This window comes from Cajanus cajan, chromosome 2 (assembly GCF_000230855.2).
Source record: "Cajanus cajan strain Asha chromosome 2, NIPB_CcT2T_4, whole genome shotgun sequence".
Lineage (NCBI taxonomy): Eukaryota > Viridiplantae > Streptophyta > Magnoliopsida > Fabales > Fabaceae > Cajanus > Cajanus cajan.
Window position 1 is genome coordinate 66,639,474 of NC_138518.1, and position 20,982 is coordinate 66,660,455.

Sequence of the window (20,982 nt, forward strand, 5' to 3'; positions counted from 1 at the left end):
AACATGTACATTTTAAATGCACCAAATAATTCATTACACACACCGAGTGCACTCTTCATCTTATGATCGAGTTTGAGTTTCTTGGATAGGGAAGCCAAGAATATAAAGACCTTTCAGAGGACCTCATATGCAAGGCCTACTGTAAGACTAGCATTGTTCAAGCATAATCAACTGAGACTTCCTCCCTTTAATTATACAAAGACTCGGGGGACATTGATGCTGTCAATACTGCTAGTGTGCAAATCACCCTAGTCGTAGGTGTTACTGGTGTAACCTCAACTAAAGGTGCTTATTCTCCGAGTCTAGTGTCGCAACTTAAATATGAAACAAAATTCTCCGAATTAAAAATGATAATGTGTAATAAAGAAAATGAGAATATATATATATATATATATATATATATATATATATATATATTTATATCAAGGGACAAGATAAGTGTGACGTACGTAGTTGAAAAAAATAACCCTGATTATAAATAACTTTTGTTGTCTCATCATCGCACATAAATGAAAACTTTTCTCGATGCAAAAATGCAGAATAGGCTATCATAAAGAATGCCCTTTCACAAGGGGTTACAAAGGGTCCATAGGGCATCACAACACGAATTCTTGAGACGTTAGTACAATTCATTATTCTAACTTGGTATTATTTGGTTTACGAAATGACTATCTTTTCCTTGTTTTACGGTCTTACCTACAGTATTGTGAATTTATCCACAAAGATTGAACGTGACACTAAGCCCCCTTAAAAAAATAAAATAAAATTTGAAAATTAGCAGTTGTGGGGATAGTCTATTCAATCATAATCATATTGCAATAATATCATGGGTAGGGTATATGGTAAAACTCTGGTCAAACACCAAGAAAAATATGGTCGTAAATTCCGGCTATAGCTGTTTCCGCGTCAAACGATATTTGGAAATCAGTCAATAATTCACACTTTTCTTTTGGAACAATGATTCGCACAATTTTAAATCAATATTATCTATGTAGACAGATAAAAGAATGCAAGGTAGCATCCTCTTAGAAAGATGTAAGTAGAAATGAAGCAATTCACTAAATTACAGCCAAACACCATGCAAATCTCAACTCCAATCTCCAGTAACAGAAAGCACACGCATAGAATAAAAGGCTCACAAAGCCCTATGGTAATTTTCTAGAGACCAACTCAATGTTCTATAACAACGTCCTAATGGTAAAACTATCGAGAGACTAGCCTTCTCGTATGTGCACATCACAAATTCCTAAGCCATTACCTATGCATCTTCATTCTTCACCTCCAGCAGCTCGGGCAGAATCCACCTTTTGTTCCTCTGCTGTTAAAAGAGGACGTATTTAATTAACCATGGAAATCAGAGATACTGGAATTGGGTTGGCAAAAACCCAGAACAAATAAAGAAAAATAGCTAGAAAATAAACTAAGGAATAGCCAAGTTTTAAAAAACAGCAACATAAGTAGACAGTAAATCAAAATCAATATGATAACCGATTGAAGGAATGCATTTTTAGAGTGAAAATGAAAAACTGAAAAACAAAGCAAAAGACAAGGGGAAACTTCACCTTATAAAACAGACACAGCAACCAAGTACATAATACTCGGTAAACTCACCTGACCCTAAAAATACTCTAAGCTACAAAGCAGAGGTAGGGCCTTCAAGCAATTGTAAGTCTGTAACAATGTCCAGTACTGGAATGTGTGCCAGATGGTAGGATATGCATGCTTTTACAATTTTTCTTTTGGAAACTATTTACTTATTTGACACCAGGCGGCCAAAATTTAAGTTGAGGGTTTCCAACCCAAAGATATGAGCAACAGTGAGAACTGAGAACACAGCAGCAACAGTCTTCAACACGCAAGAACCAATGTTTGATGATTTGAGTTTTGGCTAGCTGCCCTTTCATTTTCAATTATTTGGTATCCGCTGGGTTAAATTCATTGGATCAATCTTGGCTAACCTGAGTGCTATTAATTTTTAAGTTCTGCTTAGTTCCAAATGTTTATATGATAATTTTATGATTAATGAAATGATATACAATTTTGCTACACAATTTTCTTCATATACCAATCTTCAGGGAAATGTTAAATCCCCGTGCCATACCAATTTTCATGCTTTCCAAATTCCACTTGGAGTAGAAACAAACTCTAACCAAATTTTTTATCTAAATATAAACAGTAAACAAAAGACAAATTCTATAAACTAAATTCTCACAGTGCACAGGTTTATGAAGGCCATCAATTTCTAAAACTTGGTCACATTTACCACTAAAATATCTCATTATGACATTAATATCTAATGATTTCAATAGATTATATTTTTTAGTCTTTGACCGTGTATCCCTCCTATACACAGCTTGTTAGACTATCCCTTGGACTAGGGGTTATAGTTAGGTAAAGCCCCCCGCCCCTCCCCACAGTGAGGGGTTGACAATTTGAACCCCATATACAAAGTTTCCTTGGGGTCGCAATCCATCTCCATTGCAACCAACCACTACTAGATAATAAGCTAAATGCCTAATGTCAATATGGATGGAGTTGGAGAAAAGGGCAAATAGCAAAACCTGAAGCAATGAGATTGGATCAGATGTATTTAAATTGGCTCTTGGTTGCAAGAATTTGGTTGATTAAGATCACACGAAAGATGAAGAAATTAAACATTTAGACAAACTATCTGATGAGATAAAATATTCTAACTTTCTTGCTTCCGTAAAGCAATTTAACAGCAATATCGAGCAGATTACCCAAATCCTCTAGTGTTTTTTCAACTTAAAGCAACACTCTTAGATACAGGCCTTTCTTCAATGTTTGGAATTTTGATCAATACAGGATTCTTCAACTATTTGCAACAGAGGAATGTTGACTTTTCATGACACAAATCAGATCTAGTTCTCTACAAGTTATTTCCATCACTTCCTTTGAATCTTGTTCAAAGGCACAACAAAGAATCTCTATCTAGTCAGCAGAACAATGCAATTGCATTAATAATAACACAGCCACAAAAGCCAGCCTGAAACTTTTATGACATAACTTTCTCACCAAATAGGCATAACATCAAACAAAAGTCAAAATAGCAACATACAAATATCATACCAAACATATTTCATTTACAATGCAGACAAAATCCAGCAAAAAAGAGTGACAGAGAACATTGATTTCCATTAATCAATACCTCCATCTTCAGGGATGTCAGAAGTCCACAAAGTGAGGTTGTCCCTCAGAAGCTGCATGATTAGTGTGCTGTCTTTGTAAGACTCCTCACTCAAAGTATCCAACTCAGAGATTGCTTCATCAAATGCCTGCTTAGCAAGGTGACACGCCCTGAGAAATGAAAAGCACCGTGTTAAATTTGTTATTGTTAAACCAACTTAGATACGGTACACAAAGAGATGGGTCATTAAACAATAGCACTGCACTGTCAGGAAAATAGAATAAAGTCATACGACTCATACCTTTCAGGAGAGTTTAAAATTTCATAATAGAAGACAGAGAAGTTCAAAGCCAGACCCAATCGGATGGGATGCGTGGGAGGTAACTCAGCCTCTGCAGTAGTGGAAGCCGCCTGCAACATTTATGAATTGTTCAGATTATCATTAACAGATGGAAAGATACTGAGTGACTAAACAGCCAACTTCATATCAGAGATGCCTTCATCTAAAAGAATGTCACAGTGCCACACACGCCAGTAAAGCTGATGGTAGGTATTCATAAGACAAATATAAGGTATAATGAATGTCATGCCTGAAGAATAAGTGCTACCCTCTGTATCCATGACATAAAGGTGACTACCCCACTCTTTATCTCACAAAACAAGCAAAATATAAACTCAAATACTCAGTAAATATTTTCCTCCCTAACAAGTACAGAACGTTAGTGATAAAGAACCATTAGAATCACTCCTTCAAAATTCATATCACCAGTTAAGAATTCTTTCTCAAACATCATCTACAGGTTGAGATAATAACAATAATAGATGATTGACTAGACAACCTTCACTGGTTCTTTTAGCACTTGCGTTTAAAGATTCATTTAGCAAAAAGAAATACCAATACATAAGCCTTGTGAATTAATAACAAAGGAGAGTGAAAACAGAAACATTTTCTCTTCTCTGGCACAGTCCACAGGAGATATCACAAATCACCACGCAACAAACACCAAGACCTTTTAAAATTCAAACCACAAGAGATGCAAGAGGTCAAAATACAAGCAGACCTGATACGCCTTCATGGAATGATCAGCAGCCTCTTTTCTCTCATCACCGGACTTGAACTCTGCGAGATACCGGTAATAGTCCCCCTTCCTGCAAACAACAAAGAACTACTCAACAGTTCAACACGCATGAAACTCTAAATTCTCATTGAGAATTTAGAGCAATGAACAATTCATGAAAAATGAGCCGTGAGTCAGTACTCACATTTTGTAGAAAAAGACACTAGGTTCACCAGCAGTGCTAGAGGGAATAAGGTGTTGATCAATAACAGTCATGATATCACTGCAGATATTGGTCAACTCAGACTCCACCTTCTGCCTATACTCCTTTATCCGCTTCACACTCACATCGTTCCCTTTAGACTCTTCCTTCTGCTCAATCGAGGAAAGAATCCTCCACGATGCCCTACGAGCACCCACCACGTTCTTGTACCCAACCGACAGAAGGTTCCGCTCCTCAACCGTCAATTCCACGTTTAGCCTCGCCACATTCTTCATTGCATCCACCATTTCTAACACGCCAAACACTCAAAATCTCACAATTCTTCTCCACAAAATTCCAATTCAAAACCACAACTAAAATTCAACCGCGTAAACCAGAATCACACACACACACACACACAAAAAAAAAAAAAAAAAGTGGTTTCCAAATTAAACACCCAGGTCAGCACAGTGGTGATGGTGACTCTCAAATTTCAATACGAAAAAACGGGAGGAAAAAAAATAAACAAAAATAAAAAGAAAAAAGCGTGAGAGTGACTAATTATACCTTCATAGCGTTCGGCTTGTTCGGCGAGCTTGGCGACGTAGACGAAGTTTTCGCGTTCCTTGGTGGAGGCCATGGAGGATCTGCTAGTTTCTCTCTCCTGGCACTTTCTCGCTCTAGAAATGGTTGTGTTTGGGTTGCGTTGTGGGTATTTGCAAGTTGAGAGAAGTGGTTTGTGGTGGTGGGCGAGTGAGGATCTCCACGCGCTATTTGGAGAGTGTTTCTCACGCGTTTGTCTTTTGGCGAGTCGAGGGTCACGGCAGAGCGGAGGCAAATTGATTGGCGTTTGGTGGCCATTGAATTTTCAAAATCACTGTTTTTGTCTTTTGAATTTGTTCACACTTCACTTGAAAACTTGCTTCCTTTGCTACCCCTCGGATATAATTTAAATTAATGAAATGGTCAAGATGAATTCCATTTGTTCAACTTGTACAATACAACCACTTGCACTACCTTCATAAACAATAATTGTTCGGCAATACTTCACTCATTGCAAGTTGTTTCCGATCTAAGTGTACAAAATGCGCTTGGTTGAACATAGCTTTTTGAACTTAAATTTAGTTAGAAGTAAGTTAGATTTATGTTTGAATACTTTTATTTTTAAATATTTTTATTAAAATTAAATTTATTTATATCAATTAAAAATACTTTTAAATGTATAATTACTCAAATGAGTATGAATTTTATAATGTGATATTAATATTATTTATTTCATTATTTCTATTATGTAATATTTGAAGTGATAATATGTTGTTATTACAATTTAAAAAAAACATGGAACTAAGATTATAAATTTAAATAAAAAAAAAAAAAAGTTTACAAGTAATAAATATATAAATAAATTTATAATTTCCATGCTTGCTTAATAAGTTAAAATAACCATAACATCGATTGATTTAATAATAATAATAATAATAATAATATTTAATGAGTGTATTATTATTATTATTATTATTAAAAAATAAGTAGGTCAATTAAGAGAAGTCTAAAAGCTTGTAGTTGGTGTGAGTAATAAATAATGTCTATTATATACTATTATTAAAATTTAAAATGCTTGCAACCCGTTATGCTCAATAGAAAGACAAACAATAAGTAGCTTTAACTCATACTAACTTTTATGATATAAATAAATTTAATTCAGTGAGATATTCAGTTTTCAAACAATGAAGCATAATTTTCTATAAAAACATAGTGGATTACAATGCTTAAATGCAAAATTAAACACAACTTAATATCAGGATAGTAATGTGAGTTATATTTAGTGGATCAATCTATCTATTTCGATGAATCAAATTATTTATTTTTTATAGATTGGAATGAATAAATAAATTTACCAACTTATCAATTTTGGTAAATTCAATCGGTCAATTTGTCAATCCAGTTTTTTGTCTTATATTTTTAAAAAATAAATTTGTAATGAATTTATGTTAACTTAATGTTTTTATTTTATAGTTTAACTTTTCTTTTTAGGTAATTATTCTTAATTTATATAAAATAGAAATATATTATTTTTATCATATTTTTTTATTAGTACATTTTCATGTATAGTGTCTCTTTTTAATAGAAATATATATTATTTTATCTCTTTTCATGAAAAAATATAACACATCTAATCAATTTTACAAGTAATAGTAAAATTATTAGTTGAAGTGATAATGTATATTAAAATATTTTAATTAATTTTTTTTAAAAAAATTATATATTATAAGTTGATCAACTTATCAACTCACCATTTTTAACTTACCAACTTATTAAAGTATGCAACATGAATTGCATTTTTTAAACTTATTTTCTTTAGTACTTATTCTTTTTATAGATCAACCGACTTCATCTCATTTTAAGAAGATTAGTCCATTTTGTTACTCCTCCCTGTAAGGTCAGGATTTGAGGTTTTCTTAATAAGTTTATTTGAGTAAAATATATCTTAATTATATACTATTAAAAGTTGACCTCATTTCTAATAATGATTGTTAACGAAAATTCTTAAATATAAAATTGATTTTTACAAATTTTACCATTGAAGGAAGATAATATATAAATATCATGTATGAAATCATTTTTATATAAAATATTCCAAAAACTAATTTTAAGAATTTATTTTTATTATTCTCACTTAATTGTGAAATAGGTAAAAATCAATGACTACGATAATATTTGAGTTTCGCTTTAGAATGAGTTATTCCTTTTTAATGTAAATTTAGTTTTTTTTTATTAGTTACGGTAAATTTATTTGTTAATAAGAAAAATCAATAATTGATATTACATACACATACATTCATACATAACAAATTGTGAGTATTGAAATATTTCTTATTCTTCTTTTCATTTTTCATTTAAACTTTGTAAATACTTTTTTTAAGATAGATATTAAGAAATACTTTTTTTTAAAGATAGATATATAGTTAATCTTATTTTTATGAAAATTATTTCAAACATTTTAGCATATTATTTAACTTTCTTGTGTAAATTATTTTTTTTAGAAGAATATGATTGAAAAAATAGTAATTAATGTCATCTAAAAATTTTAAAATATATATTTAAAAAACAATTTAATAGTTATACATTAACATTGTAATGTAGTTATACATTCATCTAATCACATTCCACCATAAATGTTAAGTTTAGTAACTTGTACAATAATTACTTTAAAGGTCATATAAATTATGATTTCAAATTAGTTGATTGTGTAACTAAAAGTACATGATCATTAAACTCTTTAAGAAAAACAAAACATATAAAAGAAACAAAAAAAATACTAATTAAAGACCACAATGATCATATACTCATTTAACATCAATGGTATGAACAAGTTAAGTACATATATTTACTTTGGGTGAATGAATTCCCATGCACAAGGATGGTTTTGGAATGATTGCCTTGTGGACTTCGATAATTAAAAACTTAGGTAAGTGTACATTTATGAACTTTTCCAGTTAACAAAGGCATAATTTTTCTTGAATGCAATAGAATTTTTGGGATTGTGTGGACTTTGTTGGTAGCATTGTCATGCTGCTACCTAGGTAAGGTTCGAACTAGCAAACAACAGGCCAGGCAACATGTACATAAAACCGCTGCTGAAAACAAAATGAATAATGTTAGATGCCATCCAGATTCCAGACTAGAAAAGCATTTTCATGAATGATACGGGTTAATTTTAACCATTCTGATTTATATTATTAATTTATTATCATTTTCCACGTAGAAACACGTCTCTAATTGAAAGTGATTATCAATATAACCAAGCACGCACCAGACTGAAGAGACTACAGATTCAATTACTTCCATGAAGCCATCTGATCAAACAAAAAAGCATCCATTTTTATCTTCCTTTTGCCTCGAACAATGTGTTCTGAAAGTTGCGACTGTAAAACAAAACTAGGTGTTAATTTCTGGCAAGTACACTACCAAATTAGAAGATATACCACGTAATCCTGCTCGTATAGGTCAGTTTAAGTTTCAAACATCACATCCTACACGTGTACTCGGGAATCGTACCTTGATACTTGGTATGTATAAATAACAAAAAGCCGCATGTCTTGTATTAGATCTAACACCAGAATAAGAGGCAAATTTGTACATTTTCCCCGTCTTTTCTCAGTTTTTGTTCAAAGGATGGCACAGAGGAGACAAGAGATTTTAAAGGAAGGAAAAGAAGAAGATGGGAGAGACACCTTATTTGATTCATGAGAAAATGGTAGGAAGACTTAATTGTACTTTTAACTCCCATAATTTAGCCTATTATAACCTTGGTTCTAATTGTTCTCATTTAGTCCTAATAGTTTCATAATTAAAATTAAAAGTTCTTATGCTAATCATGATACACAAACCATATTCTTTGCATTGGAATAATAAGGCATATTTCTACCAAGTTACATGCTAATCACCGGTAAGTAAGAACTACTGTATGCTAAATTATAAATGACTACTATAATAAAAGAATAGTTTTTCATCTTGTATTGAGCAGTTAGACATGTCCCAGGCAAAGTGAAATTACATACACTAGTTACAAGCTAGCAGAAAAAACTGATGATGCTTCTTGGTGTCTTAAGCTGTCAGCCACATGAGCAATTACTCCTACACCAGCATTGTGAAGCCATTCATTTTTCACCTGAAATCAGACAAGCATTCGTATTAAAACTCTATCAGTGATACCATCATCATCCAACAGTTTAAATGGCTAGTACATGAATGTTGTTATGTGCGAAGAATGGCCAAAATGCTGAATGAAAGCTGACATCAACTTTTTTCCATCCCAACTGCTGTAATCCCCGAATGATTTCATCTGTTACAAAGATTAGCTGTTTTAGTGGAACATCAGGAACTACACAGATAATTGATATATGTTCAGTTACTCTGGGTTATAATAATCACCTTCTATAATTTCATGATATTCCACAGTATTATGGGAATTGGGCGCATTTTGTGCTGCTTCCTTTGCTTTCACTGCTTTTGGAGGAAATTGAGGACCATCAGACGGAACTGGGGGACAATATTCCACATCAACCACGTGCTTGTATCCATCTAAAGATTGTCGAGGAGGCTGCCAATACAATGGAAAAAATGTTAGTTCCATGGAAACATATTCACATTCATAACTTTCACAATTCAAGTGTTTCCCTTTTCCTAACTCCTAGTTTTCGAAACAGAACCTGCTCCATAAAATAAGGAAGGCAGCATTTTCCCCTTCACCCAACATTTAATACTTTCTTTTCCACATTTTAAACACGGAACCTCACACTAACCAACTGGGATGGCAGAAATACCACCACTCGCTACATTTTAGTTGCAGTATCAATCAATTTGATCCAACAATTTTATTTTATTTTATTCGTTTCCAAGGGATTTAAATATAGACATTCAAGAACATCAGTATTGCATAGATTTACAGTTACAGATACAACTAAGAACCACTGCCACGTCTATTTCTTGGATACAGGCTTCCATCTTTTGCTGACGGGCTGTAACTCTGCTGTGATTGGAACTTCCAGTTGGAATTCCTAATTAAGTAATAATGAAGGGACAGTAGATATTAGGCCACTAATGAACCGAGTTAACATTTGCCAATCAACGGTCAAACTAGTCAAGTTCTTCAAGTGAAGTAAAGCAGTACACATTTTAATGGGAAACTTAATACTCTCGTTCTGTCTAATTTTACTACTACAGTTCTGTCTAATTTTTATGTTTCATTGAGATTATTAGTATTTTAACTTGCGCACAAGATAAATATTCATTTTATATAACTAAAATTATAATAAATTAATATTTTTGAATATATAAATTATATTATAATTAAAATTTGAAATAAATAAATATTTTTACATATAAATAATATTTAGATTTATAATATTGTGATTTAAAAATATTTTTAATCATTGATAACTTTTTTAGAAAAATATATTAAAATTAAATTTAGAAATAAAAATGAATATGATAAACTAAAAGAAATAAGAAGTTAAAAAAATCCTTAAAAACACTCTCCTGATAAAACTCCCTAAAAATGCTCTCTTTATGTTAATTTATATAGAGTGAGGATCAAAATTTTCTCATTTATCGAAATCAATATCTTTGTAGCATTTGTGTTAGTTATTATACTAGAACCACAATTCTCACTTTTGACTACAATTTTTGCCTTACCAAAATCGTAACTACAAAAATAATTGTCATTGTATTTGTCACTATTCCTTAAAATGAAACTAACAATACATGTTTGATAATACTTCGTACCTATAGAGTTATCCTATTAGCAATTGTAAAATTTAAATTACAACTTACCATTTTAATGATAAATCTAAGCCTTAAGACAAGTGAACAGATTACAAATGCAAGACATAAAGTCATAAACACGGTTAGGATGTTAAGTATAATTCTAAGCATCCTACAAGATTTTAATGTAGTTGTAATCTAAGTATTAATTATAAACAATATTGGAAACCAGTAACCAACAAAAAATAAGACAGACAATCCTAAAGGAAAAATAATCATATTCACCTTACTGAGCTCAGTTTCCCTCCTTATAGAGGATGTGCGCCACCCAACCATATCTATATAAAGTTAAAGAAATTACCAAAATTGAGGACAAAAGAAACAAAAGTTTATTATTGATATGCTTAGCAAGTTTAAGCAGAAAAACATGCTGAGAGGATACGATCATATGAAACATTAGCATAAATCATGCGACATCTAAATGCTCCAAGTGCAGATCTACAGAAATATTAAATCTTGTAAGTACTAGATTACTTAATTGAAAAAGAGTAATACAAACTAGTACAAATAGATTCCTTTACTCACAGAAACTTTCCATCTTCACAATCAGAAGCCATTCTCAATAAAAGAGGTGGTTTGTCAGGTTTACCATCAGTGAGGAACAACTGACTACCTGTCTGGCCAACAAAAAAAGGAGCTATAGGTGCAGCAAGCTTTTCTAGGATTGAGACACCCAACAAAAATGGAAGCTGAAAAATATGCACAGTAAACAGTCAAAACACTTATGGCCTACAAAGTTTCAGTTCAAATTGAGAAACATGAAGAGCATGGGCAAGACCTATAAACGAAAGGCCGGCAGAAGGATGGTTTGGATGTTCATTTCATTCATAGTTTCCATCTGACTTAAAAGTCCGGGCATTATTTTCTAATCACCTTTCTCATGATTGTAATGTAAAATTTCTCAATTAAAATTAAAATTTTGTCAGGGTTTGTTTGAGGATAATGCAAATCCTATTCTAGTATTTTTTCCATTAGAACAGACCTGATTCTTTCCTCTTACGCCAAGATGTGGAGTTGCTAGAGTTATAAAATTGATTGGCTCCAACCCAGCGATCATCCCTCCTCTGGAAAAGCTTGTTCCCAGGGAATTTTCTGTCATGCTGATTGCTAGATCACTTGTTTGGTCCCTACTATAGGCATCAGGTGAATAGAGGACAGCAATTGCATATCTAGCAAACAAGCCTCCCAAAGAGTGGGATAGAAAGGAGATTTTTTTCAGGCTACGTGTCTTTTTAACAACTTGCAAGACCTGTTTATCAGAGAGGCAATAAATCATTCAACATGAAACAATTCAGATACATAAATTTGGGTGTTCAAACTTCAGATACATAAATTTGCATATCTTGGGACTCACTTCATCAGCTAATCGTTTTCCAGCTCCATCAATCCCAGTAAATGTCTTCGTGTAAGTATTTGATGAACTTACTGCAAACAACACATAGTTGTTAAGTACTTCTAGACAAATAACTTTACATTCATGGATGGGGCACTCATGCAATACCCAAAGAAAACCTTCACAACTTAAGAAAACATTATTAAACGGCTTAAGCTTACTACTTTCCAAATTATACAAATAAACTTTTTCCTGCATTGACTAGAAAGAAGGGAAAAAGAGCAGTTCAGCACAAGAGTGAGAGTTTAATTTTGCAAGTTTACTCAAACCTATAAAGCAGATCATGTTTGACTTGGCTAAGGTATCTCGGTCAGTTGCCTCCAACACAGATCATTAAAAAAAAATCACAATTGTTCTCATGCTTATCGTTAACCCACTCAAATGTAAGGGTGGATACACCCTTGTACACTTTACAAACAAGCTCAATTTATAGGAGTAAAGGAGCATTATGCAGTATAACAAAGAGAACCACAAGTTAAAAATATATACTAACCATATATTAAAAAGTTTTTTCCAAGGCGCCTTTTCAACTCTGCTTCTGCATAAGTCCAGTCCGCTGTGCTGTATCAATAAAAACATCAGTACAACTTGGTATGATACTAAACTAAAGAAAAAAATCCTAATGATCAACATAAAGAAATGGATGTATGATAAACACCCATCGTTCCAAATTTTGCAGAGAAAACAACCGGTAAAAGGTTACTTTCTCACATTCATAGGCTAAATTGTGACATTATAAATTGAATCAGATTTATAATTGACAGGCAAACTGATAAGATACCAATTAATCATAAACAGGATGAAAACCATAAACCTTTCCAACTGAACATCAATATATCACTTAACTGTAAAAGCATTATGCATATTAACTTCACTTTTTACCCACTGCTCAAAACGAGCTTCACTCAAATTTTAACACAATAATTTGAACGAATTTTTTTTCTCTCAAAATAAATATATTATATACCTAGCCAAGATACCATGAACAAGAACAAGGAGATGATCAGGGTCACTCTTCAAATTCCCTATGGTGGCAATAGACTTTCCGTGGGTGACAGTACTCATAGCTTGTGATCTCTGGCCCTGGTGTCTCTGACCACTGCTTGTACCTGCAAAAGTTCATCTACCAGCTTTTATGAAAAATAAAAGTTATGCATGTAGTATTAATATAGTTGTTAGAAAATTGGGGTTATTAGTCTCGGTGTTTCTAAGCTTAGACTAGTACTAGTACTTTCCCCAATCATTAGTAGGCTTATATGGGTTAGGTTGTGGTACTTTATCACATCTATCAAACTTATATACAGTAAACAAAAATACAAAACCATCTTTCTCTCTTTTCTCTCCTCCCTACCTAAAACCTATTATTCCAACAATGCTCTTTTACCTAGAAAAGTACAAAATGAAAATAGATAAAAGAGTGACAAAGAGGACGGAGAAAGCAAATCAAGGCCATAATTATAAAAAATGTTGCCCGATGCACAAGGTTTCCACTGCTACGGGGCCTTGGAGCAGCATATGTATGACCTTGTTGATGAAAAGATTATCCAAACCTATAGTTTTAATGGGCATCAAACAAGGCAATATGATGAATAAGAATATTATGCGTTAATGTGTTCTCTCTAAGTATACAGGGATCAAAAATTGACTATTTGTGATTGAAAGGTATATGGAATCATGGATGCAGAAAAAATTCAACAAGCAATGAATGCTGATCCTCACTTAAGTAAAATTATCACTTCATTACTGGAAAAACCAGATGAGAAAGCACTGTATTCTATAGATCAGGAACATCTCTTCTATAAGGGCAGTTTGTTATACCAGATTACCAGCTACTCAGAATGGATACCAGTTTTGCTATCTGAATTTCATTCAACCCTCAGGGGCTTATAGGACCTATAGGCATTTGGAAGCAAACCTATTCTGGTCAAGGATGTCGGCAATAGTAACTAAATTTGTAGTGGAATGCCCTAATCAAACTGCATCTCCAGCAGTTTACTCCAAACTTTACGTCTTTACCTACACCAAAGGCTATATGGGAGGACACAGGATGGGTTTTATCACAAGATGACCTCAATCTTAGGGTATGATACAATCCTGGCTTCCTGGTTATTTTGGAATGGTTGTCCTAGTGTTGTCACTTCATTTTATTGAAACATCCCTATTCAGCTCAAACAGTGGCCGAGTTGTTTGCTAAGAGATCCAGATCCAACCTTTATAAGCAAGTTCTGATCTATTTATTTTGCCTAAATGGTACTGCTCGTTGAATGATCACAGCATATCATCCTATAACAGACATGGGCAGCACTAAATAAGGTGCTAGAGACTGACTGACGCTATTTTGCTTGTGAGTAGCCTAAGAAGTGCGCAAATTGATTGCATTGGTCTGAGTACTGGTAAAATATTAATATCAACTTTGGTCTATGGCAGAAAACCGCCTACACTACTGCACTTTGTACCTGGGAAATGTTTGGTTGAATCTGTAGCCAATGATCTTCAAGACAGAAAGATGAGGGTCCATCTTCAGCAGCTCAAACACAATTTACAAAGGCCTCAGAACTGAATGTGTATGGCTGCTAATAAACATTAGTGAGACATCAGTTTTGCGGAGGGAGATTAGGTGTATCTCAAACTAAGCCCCCGTAGACAGTATTTAGTATCCACAAGAAAGTGCTTCTGCTAGGTATTATGGACCTTTTCAGACTAAAAACAAGGTTAGTTCAGTAGCCCACGAGTTGCAATTGCCTGAAGGATCCCCCTGTGCATCCTATTTTCCATGTTTTGTAGATCAAAAGGGCTGTTGGGGTTCAGGTGACTATTTCCCACTTGCTGTTTAATTTGGAATTACAAGGTCATCATCGTGTACTAGAATTCCTTTGTTCCCGCACCAATACTAACGGAATTCGATAGATTCCCAATGTTTTGATAGCAACCACTACAGAGGCAATGAGAGAGGCTTCCTCAGTCATCCAAAGGCAATTCCTTTACTTCGGCATTGGGGATAAGGCTGTTCAGTGGCAAGTGAGTATTGATGAGAATATTTAGGGGAATGATAATGAGCTTAGTTTATGATAGAGGCCCAAGACCACTGAAAGTGTATGTTCTGACTTCTGAGGGGGCGGAGAAATAATGGAAAGAAAAGAGTTGGTCATGTCACGTAGGATTGGATTGTTAGGAGTAGAGGGGATTTAAGGAGTCCTGCTAGGGGGAGTGTGGGTATCGTGAAGTCACCTTTTTTCTCTCAGTTTCTCATTCCATTTTTCTCTGGATTTCCACTCTTAATCCCACTGAAGGCTCACCCTTGAGGACAATTTTCCGTCATCATATTTTGGCAATGGACATAAGCATGCATGTGATCATCTTATTCTTTGTAATGTAAAATGTAGGCACATGATCATATCTAGTGTAAACTTAACAAAAAAATGGAATTCAATATTTTATATCATAGATACATACATTAAAGAGTGCTTTGCTTTTATATGGGGCTTAACTTTACACTTCCATGGGAACACAAATGATTTCATATTGGCTAATGTTAGGCAACCAAACCTGCATTTGCCTTAATTGAGGACAATCATGGCCCATTGCCCATAAAAAAATAATAAAACATTTAGAGCCAATATCAAGTGATACATCAACAAACTATTAACATCAAAGTTATTATTGAATTCTGGTTAACTGCCTTCTGTTGCATTTATCTATTATAGGATAACAATTCAAAAACTGAACAGCCCAAAGTATCCCATTTCAGCATATAGTAGTAACAATGGAAATTGGAAGAAGAGAGATAAGTAATTGACATTATTGATAATGTGATGTGATAGAAGAGACAGATAGAGATACGTGGGAAGTATCAATTACGTGTCGAAAAATGAGCAAAGAGTCCTATTTATCTATAGCACAAAAGTTTGTAAAAGTAGATTAACATTGAAAACTTGGAAAGAAGTAGTGCAACGTCAAAACTACCAACTACTAGCTAGCTACCAACATACAGAAAGAGAAAATAAATAAATTGGTTTTGGAGTAGCAGAATATGACCAATGGTATAAACCTGACTCACTAAAGGGTCTTTACTCGAGCATATTCCAACGAACCCCGAGGGGTGGGCCCCATTGTTCTCCCACGTGTAGACGAAGCCCTCGTGTGACAGAAGAACAGAAGACAAATTGAAAATGATGAACGGTGGATAATGGTTAAATTAATTGGTGTAAGACAGAAAACGCTCTTAATTACGATAAATTTATGTGGGATAGCTAAGAAAAGTGCAATGAAATGAATAATCAATAAATGAAGCCTAAAAAGAAAAAAATTGAAGGTTGGGGAATTAAAATCACCAGAAGAGAGAGAGTTGGAAGCGTGAGAAGAGGAAGGTATTGAGGGTGGTTGGGAAGCGGGTTTGTTGTTGTTGCGATTGGAAATTCTGGGCGAGTAAGCACAGCGCGCGTGAATGAAGGGAGCCGATGCCATGTGGTTCTTATGGATTGATGTGAATGTTAGTATCTTTTGGATCAAATCACGATGCTGCCCATGCCTTTCGCACTCTGCAATGCACTTTCCGTTTCAGGGCGGTGGAAACGAAACCAACAGACCAATGGCGAATTGCTCTGATGATTCATATAAATCGTAATATTCAACTCGCATAAACAATCCATAATCAGTTAATTGACGGGTTAGATTCAATGGCGGATGTACATGTATTTGTATTGTATGTGGCAATTGTCCCCACAAGTTTCTTTCCTTTGTACTTAATTATGTTCAATAAATAAAAAATTGTCCCTATAACTATAAAAAAATAGGTGATACCTCTATCAAATAATCTTTTAAATAAAGGGAAAAAAATATGTTTAAAAAGACAGAAAAAAATTGGTTATATATATAGAGAGAGATGTGCTTTTTTGTTGTGTATTTTGTAATATTTCTATTTTGTGAAAATATTAAAAACTATTTTTTTGTCCCACTAAATACAATTTTTAAATCCATTGATTAGATTGGTCATTAAATTGACCTGTTAAGTTAATCCATTGATTGTACGTATATTTTTTCTTGACTTTTACACTTATGATAATTTATTTGTAGATCATTTATTCATTAAGATTTATTTATAATTGTATTGTATACCACTTTTATTTTTATTAATAAACTTACTTATTATTGTATTGTTAACAAGTTTTAATATTTTTTCTTTTTAATTATATTTAATCATAAAATTTAAAGATTTTTTTGGGTAAACGAATGATAACAAGGCAAAGAAAATAAAAGCTAATTAAATGAAAGTTACAAATGAGCAAATCTAGTGCCGATTGCATGCTCGTGGAGTGGAAGGAGTTTCCAAAATCTGAAGTGATTTTCTGACCCATCTTGGCATTGGCAAGCGTGTCTGCTCATGATCTTATTATTAAAGAAAGAAACAAAATAAAAATAATGTAAATTTTATATTATTAATTAAAAAAAAACTAAATTAAAAAGCAAATGTACACAGTACTCAATTGTTACAGCAGAGTGGGATATTTATTCTGATATTATCATACCAGTACATAAGTAGGCCAGAATTTAAAGAGAGATAGATTAAAGTGAAAGATCAGTTAATGGCATGCATGGATGGTTCACATTATAGAACAAGCATGAGGGTTGTCATCACTGAACATGGACATGGCCTTGTCATCAATCACTGTTGCAGCAATTGGCTTTTGGTAATAGCCAAAATCGTCACCATAACTATATCCATGCTTGTAATAATTGTAAGAAGAGGAGGGTTTGGAATAGTTGTTCCCGTAATAGCGAGCAAAGGCATGGTGTTCTGGATTGTATGGATATGGCCAAAATTCTGCCCTCCTACCAGTTTTCCTCACTGTTTTCAATACCTTCTTTTGCTCTGCCCAACCCATCACAGTTACCTTTTGCATCCTCATGTCTATATCAACATCATCAACTCCTGATATATATATGCAATTTAATTAATAGGTAAGGAGATCCATGTTGGCACAATGTAAGTATTAATTACATGTATTATATATGACACTCAATAGTAGGTATATATGATAAATGTATTTCTTTTTTATAACCATATGATATGTCATAAATGTATTTGATTTTATAGTTATTATATGCTATTCGTCCACCCTAAAATGGGATAGATCGAGGGTGAAAATAAGAGAGAGGGGAAGAAAAGAGAAAAGGATAGAAAGAAAAAGTGATAAATGTGATAGAATGATAAAATGCAAAATGAAGAGAAAATATGGTGGAAGCGAGCGAAGGAAGAGAAAATAGATGGATGATAAGTGTTTTTATTGATGTTTTCGACTTCTTTTCAACAATAAGTTACATATTCTTTATCCATATTTAATTTAAGTTTCATATATAATGTCATACAATATTAATCTTCCATAATGTCATAAAAAAAATATTTGTAAAACTTATATATCATCTTTGTTCTAAACTGTTTTAGCACAATTATTAAAGAGAAAAAGGTTATGCACCAGTCATTTAATGATAAATTATTATGAACCTTAAATTTGTTGAGTTTTATAATAATCATCTTAAAAATCATACAAATATTTATTTACGATTGATTGACAGTATAAATTGTTTACTAAAAATCATTAAAGTTACTATTAAACACTAACTACTTATATAACGCTACTAAATCAATAAGTTAAATATTGATACACCGTTAATATAAAAGATTTTATATAGTCAATCAATCAAAAATTATCATTAATTTGCATGATTTTTAAGATAATTATTTATAAAAATTAATAAATTTATTATTTATGATGGATTGTGACCGTATAATTATGTAACACTATTTTAAATTATTAGTGTATCATTATTAAACTCTAAATCAATTACAACATCATTAAGTCTTTATTTACCACGTAATTTTTTAAGAGCTTTCTTTATCTTGGTCTCGCAACCTGGACAGTCCATGTGCACACACATCTCAACTATCTGGAAAAGCAGAAGGAAGAAAAGTTAAATATAAAATACCAATATATGATTAACACAAGGTCAACTGTAATATATACATGTGTATGCATGCACGTAATGCAATGTAGGTCAACTATCTAGCACAACTGATTTTATTCACGATTTTAATTTAGTTTATTATTTTTAGTTCATATATAATCATTACAATTAAATTTTAAGCATATATTTTAATTAAAAAGTACTTTAAAAAAATGGTAACATAGTTAGGTCCCCCTATAATCAAGGAAGATATAGAACCACATTATACCTTGGAAACAAAATAAAGGAAATTGTCTTAATGTGCATGATGATGCAAAAGATAATAAGAAGTTCAAGGACAGAGTAGATAGACATAATTCAAGAGCAGTTGCAAAGTAAAAATATAGTGTTTCTAACCGTCATTTCTTCCTAAATATTGCAATGAGCTTCTAGCTAAGGATGAAGGAGAGAAAGATTATATATATGTCCTATTTTTTGGGTGGCAAGACTAGAGACATTGATGAACCTTTTATATTGTGTTCATCATGGGAACCGGCGAGAGCATTAAGAAATGCAGCATAGTTAAGTAAGATTATAAAACTTATTTTACGCGTAGTGTCCAAGGGTTTTTTCTTTCTCTTTTCATTATTTGCTTCTCATAAACAAAAACATGGAAGTGTAGACAAATAGGAAATTGCATAGCAAATGCTTAGAAATTGGGAGAAGCTAGCCTTTGGATTTGAGAGTAACAGACCTTTTATACGGCATGTAGGATGATTGTAGAGGGACACTATTGACGGAAAAATATATGTCACTAGTTACCAAAAATAAAAAAGACATATATGTTACTATCACTTTATTTTCGCATACTACGTCAATGTTATGATTGGATGAATATAACATATTAAAATACAATTTTATTGAATACAATTTTGACTATTTTGCAACTTCAAAATGGCACGGCGTATTTTTTTTTTTTTTTTTGGAGTTTCGTCGTGGGTGTTATTCTTAAGTGAGAAGCTCCAAAATTGAAGTTTAGAAGGTAATTATTAATAAATAAATCGAAGGGTGTTTCCGTGTTGGCGACTTCCTTGCACATATTATGAGAAGAAATTTGCTGCGAAGATATGATGTGTTGAAACTATATGTGAAAACACTATTTGAAATAGCTGACAAAGTCTCTTCTACTATAAATAATTGTTTGAGAATTTTTAATTTTCAATGAGTATGAGTATGTTTGGATATATACGAAAAATAAAAGGAGTGACTTTATTTTTATTTCAGGATGTAATTAGGGAATATACGAAAAATCAATTTTGGAAGGAAAGAAGAAATTCGAAAGAGAGAGAGAGAGAGAGAGAGAGTATTTTTAAAGGAAAAAGTTTATGAAAATTTTGTTTTTCAAAGAAAATGTGAGGATTTATGAAATTCTAAATTTAGAATTAGAGTATATAATTTATAAAAGTTTAATTGAGAATTTATAAGGGAGGTCCTTGCTCATATGCTTTAACGAGTGAGAATTACTATTCCCCTAACTATTTCGATTATTTCCCAAATTTATTTATTCAACATTAAATGTAATGAAATATTTGGTAATATAATTCACCAAATAAACTAATTTCAAATTTTCAAAATATAGCATGTGTATAGATCCATACAGATCTTTTTATATCATGTATATAGATCTTTTCATATACGTGATAAGTGATTTTTTTTTTGTATACCAACGTGATAAGTGATGTTATTTAATTTTTCATTTTCCCCCAAAATTATTAAATTAAAATGGCTCTAAATCACTCTACTTAAAAATATTAAATAAATTTCATTTATTTAATACCTGTTATGCTTTAAATTTAGCACAAAAAATTATACTTCTTATTTTTCTTTATTTTATCTTTTCGTTAACATTATT

At 32.5% G+C, this 20,982-nt stretch overlaps 3 protein-coding genes across 12 annotated transcripts; all 3 read right to left on the reverse strand.

The window, feature by feature from the left end:
- Nucleotides 1-961: 961 nt before the first annotated feature.
- LOC109816019 (14-3-3-like protein C) lies at nt 962-5,136 on the reverse strand. Of its 2 annotated transcripts, none has more exons than XM_020380869.3 (6): nt 4,976-5,136; nt 4,412-4,718; nt 4,210-4,297; nt 3,450-3,559; nt 3,170-3,318; nt 962-1,315 (listed from the first exon to the last, which is right to left on the reverse strand). In XM_020380869.3, exons 1-6 carry the CDS (start codon nt 5,046-5,048, stop codon nt 1,269-1,271), a joined length of 774 nt encoding a protein of 257 aa, XP_020236458.1. In that variant the 5' UTR covers nt 5,049-5,136; the 3' UTR covers nt 962-1,268. The 2 variants fall into 2 exon arrangements, with proteins under 2 accessions (XP_020236458.1, XP_020236457.1); XM_020380868.3 differs by having other exon boundaries at nt 962-1,318; nt 4,976-5,135.
- A 2,592-nt stretch (nt 5,137-7,728) lies between these two features.
- Nucleotides 7,729-16,756, reverse strand: LOC109816022 (Hydrolase-like protein family). 9 transcript variants are annotated; one of them, XR_002241229.3, is made up of 14 exons: nt 16,460-16,475; nt 16,186-16,263; nt 13,096-13,237; nt 12,622-12,689; nt 12,090-12,160; nt 11,718-11,984; nt 11,261-11,424; nt 11,118-11,173; nt 10,961-11,013; nt 9,344-9,512; nt 9,157-9,254; nt 8,971-9,080; nt 8,223-8,334; nt 7,729-8,046 (listed from the first exon to the last, which is right to left on the reverse strand). XR_002241229.3 is itself a non-coding variant. In XM_020380874.3 (11 exons), exons 1-11 carry the CDS (start codon nt 16,590-16,592, stop codon nt 8,976-8,978), a joined length of 1,326 nt encoding a protein of 441 aa, XP_020236463.1. In that variant the 5' UTR covers nt 16,593-16,755; the 3' UTR covers nt 8,791-8,975. The 9 variants fall into 9 exon arrangements, 1 of the variants encoding a protein (XP_020236463.1); XR_002241227.3 differs by lacking the exon at nt 16,186-16,263 and having other exon boundaries at nt 7,729-8,043; nt 16,460-16,756; XR_002241226.3 differs by lacking the exon at nt 16,186-16,263 and having other exon boundaries at nt 16,460-16,756.
- A 791-nt stretch (nt 16,757-17,547) lies between these two features.
- Nucleotides 17,548-19,963, reverse strand: LOC109816017 (heavy metal-associated isoprenylated plant protein 28). Its single transcript, XM_020380866.3, has 3 exons — nt 19,488-19,963; nt 18,998-19,073; nt 17,548-18,057 (listed from the first exon to the last, which is right to left on the reverse strand). Exons 1-3 carry the CDS (start codon nt 19,491-19,493, stop codon nt 17,729-17,731), a joined length of 411 nt encoding a protein of 136 aa, XP_020236455.2. The 5' UTR covers nt 19,494-19,963; the 3' UTR covers nt 17,548-17,728.
- Between the last annotated feature and the right edge of the window lie 1,019 nt (nt 19,964-20,982).

Coding starts and splice junctions, on each gene's coding strand:
- LOC109816019 (XM_020380868.3), bottom strand. CDS start 5,048: ATGGCCTCCACCAAGGAACGCGAAAACTTCGTCTACGTCGCCAAGCTC. Junction 4,719..4,975: donor ACAAGCCGAACGCTATGAAG/GTATAATTAGTC, acceptor TTGGCGTGTTAG/AAATGGTGGATGCAATGAAG. Junction 4,298..4,411: donor AGTGTCTTTTTCTACAAAAT/GTGAGTACTGAC, acceptor TGTTGTTTGCAG/GAAGGGGGACTATTACCGGT.
- LOC109816022 (XM_020380874.3), bottom strand. CDS start 16,592: ATGGCATCGGCTCCCTTCATTCACGCGCGCTGTGCTTACTCGCCCAGA. Junction 11,985..12,089: donor GAAAACGATTAGCTGATGAA/GTGAGTCCCAAG, acceptor TCTGATAAACAG/GTCTTGCAAGTTGTTAAAAA. Junction 11,014..11,117: donor TGCTAATGTTTCATATGATC/GTATCCTCTCAG, acceptor AACTTTATATAG/ATATGGTTGGGTGGCGCACA.
- LOC109816017 (XM_020380866.3), bottom strand. Junction 18,058..18,997: donor AGCTCTTAAAAAATTACGTG/GTAAATAAAGAC, acceptor TATATATATCAG/GAGTTGATGATGTTGATATA.